At 36.3% G+C, this 4720-nt stretch overlaps 1 protein-coding gene across 1 annotated transcript in view; it reads right to left on the bottom strand.

Annotated features, from left to right (window-relative positions):
- Positions 1-136: 136 nt before the first annotated feature.
- Positions 137-4720, bottom strand: part of LOC101295723 — a 10517-nt gene continuing 5933 nt past the window's right edge. Inside the window, exons 8-19 of the mRNA XM_004301549.1 lie at positions 4206-4584; positions 3810-3989; positions 3373-3495; positions 2835-3256; positions 2638-2760; positions 2455-2535; positions 1931-1984; positions 1689-1840; positions 1556-1603; positions 1431-1480; positions 968-1113; positions 137-388 (exon numbers count right to left, since the gene is read on the bottom strand). Coding sequence (XP_004301597.1) covers positions 1582-1603; positions 1689-1840; positions 1931-1984; positions 2455-2535; positions 2638-2760; positions 2835-3256; positions 3373-3495; positions 3810-3989; positions 4206-4584 — 1536 coding nt within the window. The 3' untranslated portion in view covers positions 137-388; positions 968-1113; positions 1431-1480; positions 1556-1581. The remainder of the gene's footprint in view (positions 389-967; positions 1114-1430; positions 1481-1555; positions 1604-1688; positions 1841-1930; positions 1985-2454; positions 2536-2637; positions 2761-2834; positions 3257-3372; positions 3496-3809; positions 3990-4205; positions 4585-4720) is intronic.

The raw sequence follows: 4720 nt of genomic DNA, 5'->3' as shown, positions 1-4720 counted from the left end.
AAAAACAAAAACAAAAAAATCAAATTCTCTTGATACTCATCCCAGACGACATACATAGACTTGGGGCATACAGGTTCCTTCGACGCAACGGTATGATAATTGACTAGTAAACTAAAAAGAGAAGCATTCGAAGCTGTTAAACTTAATTTCTTATTATAACATCATGCATGTTTATACAAGAATTTGAGATTCCAAAATTTGTTATGTGCATGAAATCAATTGATTTACAGTTTCTAAAGAGGAGAAACTCATCTGCAACAGAGATATTCTACAAGAATGCACATGGGTCATGGGTGAGTCGGTATTTCTTTGAAAAAAGTAGGCAAAACTCTGTCAGTGTCAACGTTGCCACATTATCCAGTCTTTTATGTCTACACTGATTTGTGACCTGTAAGAAGATCAAACTTGCATCAATTCCCACAACATTGATTTGTAAATGTGACAGGAAAATAGATTTGTAAGATTCTTCCATTGAAAAAGAAATTAGTCACTGTAACACAAAGAAATCCTTGTGAAAGCAGTTAAAGTGGAGAAACAAAATGCATTCAAATGTGAAAACCAAACTGAGCCCAATTTTCTGGCTGCTAGAACCCCTTAAAATATATACATATAGGATACATCATCTGCAAAATTTCTAATGTAGCCTTAATAGGATGTTGAATGATGTAAACTTTATCTGTTTGGGAAATATCAAGTTGTTTGAGAAAGTTTAGGCAACCACCAAAAACTTTGAAAAAGCTTTCAGAAGCTGAATACCCAGGCACTGCATTATCAGATATTGAGGACAGTGAAAACTGTAAAGTTCATATCAGAACGCAGTTACTTCCCAGGCGTGAGGAAAACTCAAACAAGACAATATATAGAATCAAGTTATAAACAAAGAGAATAGGTTATATACAAAAGTATAAAAATTGACAACATAAACCGCTCAGCTATATTTGAATAGTTTTGTGATTCAGAAACATACAATTGATGCTGAACCCAGCCGAAGCACTCTGATGTGACTCATCCATTGTTATTTACAGCGTCCAAAGTATTCAAACAGCATGCCCTTGGCATGCTGCTCTCTGTCATGAAAGAAAAACTCCAGCTCCAAGCACATCAAAGTAGCAACTGCATTGACAAGATTTGCATCGCTTTAAGAAAACACGTCTACAATTTCTGATAACAGCATTTTTTAGACCAAAAGGAATAAAGAAATATGTAATGCATGGAATGCAGGCTGCCAACTGGATGAACTTATAGAAAGATGTGCCTATCATCTAGGACTTTAAGGCTGATATTTTCATTGGATATAGATAAAAGTTCTGAACCAAAAATTAGATTCAAAGTTTAAGCGCCTTAAAACTGAAATCTAATGCAACACCTGATGGATGCCAAAGCTGCAATGAACTGTAAGGAGTTAACTGATAGGAAACATAGAACCACACCTCTGCGGATATAATGCCACCCCAACAGCAACATATAACTTCAAAATAACCTGCCAGAACTTTGAACGATAAGGGCATGATCATGAATCCAGCTAAAGAACTTCATTTGAGGAATAACGATGTACATTACTCATGTGGAGGACTCGAACTCCTAATTCAATGATCCACGGCACCTGACCAAAAGGCAGTATTAGTAAGTAAGTATCCTGGTTTTTATTTTTAGCAAACCTGGAGACAGCCACAAGAGCATGCAGTTACCTTTTCGAACCACAATTGCATGGAATCTTTTTCTCCTCTAACGGAAACTTATAATTGTAAGTTATTTCTTCACCAGCAGCTATATGACGTTTCGCATATATGAAAATCTTTTTCTCACCCTCAACACTTATAACCTTAGTGTAGCAGTTAGGCTGCAAAACAATTGATGGTTGTTATGAGGTCCACATACATACAACTAAATTTGATGCATCAAACTGTATAATTATCAACAAAGTAGCTACCTCACAAGAATGGTTTATAAACCTAGCAATTCCTCCACGTTTTGTAGCATCCACCTGCAAGTTTCAGAAGAAAAATACTAATCAATAAGCAATAGCTAGCATTGCACAATTGTGCACAACTAGCTTTGAGAAATGAAGGTTGAAAATGGCTTCCTGACTGCGCCGCGATGCAGAAGAGAAATACTATAGAGCATATGCTGCTTTACAATTACTATAAACGAGTGAACATAAATTTTGTTTTAAATTTTAATTAGTTAAGGTCAGAGTGCAAATTTCCACATTAGTAAAGAGGAGAAATACTAAAGTACATATGTTGCTTTACAAATACAAACATGCAGAAGAGGTATTATTTTAATTTTTTTTATCACAATGGCTAATCAGTCATCAGGTACATCATAAATATACTACTAATATATATATAAATATATATATATGTGTGTGTGTGTGTGTGCGCGTGTGTGTGCTGAAAAAGAAAGAATATGCAACTATTAAACTAAATTGGCAATCAGTGTTTGATCACTCACCACATAACCATCATCAATTCTAAACAAATAGCTGCTGCCAATACCCATCTTCTGGTAATGACGCTCACGTATATCAGATATCTACAAATTCAGAATGCAATATTGAGCATGCCAGGAAGGAAAATAAGGACACGCACACAAAATATGCAAGTCATGCAGCAAATACAGTCAAGAAAGCTATACCTGGGGACGAATCAATTCTCCAACATATTCAATAACAAAATCTTCTGCCTCAATTGGCTCCAAGGCTATAAGACCCCAATCATGTATCTTGCTCCGCTGGAAACGTAAAAGCTTTTTCCTTGCCTAGCATGGAACATCACGTCAAAAATTGTTTAAGGGGCCATTAAACCTATTTTTAGATGAAATTTGTATATCACCTTTAATTGAGTGCTTTTCAAAAGGTCAGCTCCGTCAGCAGCAGCAAGAAGACTACGCATCTTCACCCTATTTGTTCTTGCAGAAAGACCCTTGCCATTTGACAACTGTGGTGTATTAGTTTCAGAAGTCAGTTGCTGGGTGTTAACATATTTGATTCCCCTAACACGAGCTCTTTCAGCAGGACTTGCGTTTAGTGACCACCTATGCCATTCCCAGCCATTAATTGAAGCACGGGCACATCCATCAGATTTAGGGCAAGGATTTGATGTCTTTGACTTAGTGGACCGGGCCTTTCTTACTGAACCTGGGATGTTTGCTGCTTGCTTGAGAACATCATCAGCTACTTTCAAGACCTTTTTGGGATGTGGCAATTGTGAGCCACCAACTGGACGCTCTCTTTTCTGCTTCAACACCTTAGGTACTGTAGACAGAACCAGGAATACAGAAAAAGAATGTTAAATCACATTATCACCATCTGCAGAAAAAAATATATAAAATATATAAAGAAAACAGAAAAAGCTGAGAACAGGAACATACGAGGCTCTCCTTTAAGCTGACCATTATGACCATGGCTATTTACAACTTTCTCAATATCATTGTTAACATGAGCTGAGACCATCCTTTTACTAGGTTTAGGCATGCATTTCATGGGTTCAATACCTGGATGGAACAGTCAACATCTCTATAAACAATGATTTCCAATGAATGATATAGTCATTGCACAGGTAGAGCATACAAGGCCAAATGGACGAGAACAGAAAATAAAAGATAAAAACATAGAAAACATCTCAATAAAGTATAAACAATGATTTCCATTCAGTGATATAGTCATTGCACAGGTAGAGAATACAAGGCCAAATGGACGAGAACAGAAAATAAAAGATAAAAACATAAAAAGCTATGCCCCAACTCATTGAAGTCCATAACCATATAATACTATGCAAAAGCAAACTAAATAATGAAAAATGGCCTACCTTCAACTGCAAGAGAAACCTTCAATCGTTTCTGACTACTAGCATTATTAGCTGCTACCGTATCAGCAGATGAACAACTCGTATCGATGGCTTGCAAGGCAATGGCACCAATCGATAATTCAATTTGAGGTCCCCTAATAGAGCTGATGCCATCAATAACATCGTTAATGGGCTCACAACCTGGACAAAACAGTCCAAATCCTCTGTTAACATATAAATTCCATTCTGAGTAGTAAACCAGGTGCACATGCAGACAAGATTCAAGAAAAATACAAAAAACTAAATGGATTGTATGTTTTAATTAAACATATAAAATTATAAAAGCTAAATGAAATGTGTTAATTCATGTGAAATCTATAACCATAAAGCATGAAAATAGTTAGTGGAAGTGCATACTTTGTTCATAATAACCCCTCAATGGCTTCCGAATACTAGCATTCTTAGATGCTGATTTATCAGTTGATGAAACCCTTTTAGAATTGACTTTTACAGATACGGCATCAACAGATGATTCAGTTTGAGGTTTACTTAGACTTCTTTTTTTAGAAATCAGAGTAGCATTATTCAGAACATCTCTAGCAACATGTAGCTTCTTTGACTTTTCAACTGTCTCGCCGCTCTTTAACCCTACAGTTACAAGTCCAGAAGAATCCGACTTCTTCCGCAACAACCTCTTGCGTTGATATGTATATTCATCCATCACTGGAGATACTTCTGCAGTGACAGAACTGAGACGATGCTTTGATTCTTTTTTATTAGTGTTGCATGCTTTTTCCTACCAAAGTAGAATAATAATAAAAGTTAATATCGGCAGTAGTGACAGATCATTTCGAATGCTATATAAAGAAAGGACATAGAGATAAGAGAGAGAGAGAGAGAGAGAGAGAGAGAGAGAGAGAGAGAGTGTGAGA

This window comes from Fragaria vesca, linkage group LG5, assembly GCF_000184155.1.
Source record: "Fragaria vesca subsp. vesca linkage group LG5, FraVesHawaii_1.0, whole genome shotgun sequence".
Taxonomy (NCBI): domain Eukaryota; kingdom Viridiplantae; phylum Streptophyta; class Magnoliopsida; order Rosales; family Rosaceae; genus Fragaria; species Fragaria vesca.
Note: the sequence above shows the minus strand (reverse complement) of the source record. Positions and strands in the feature narration are given on the sequence as shown.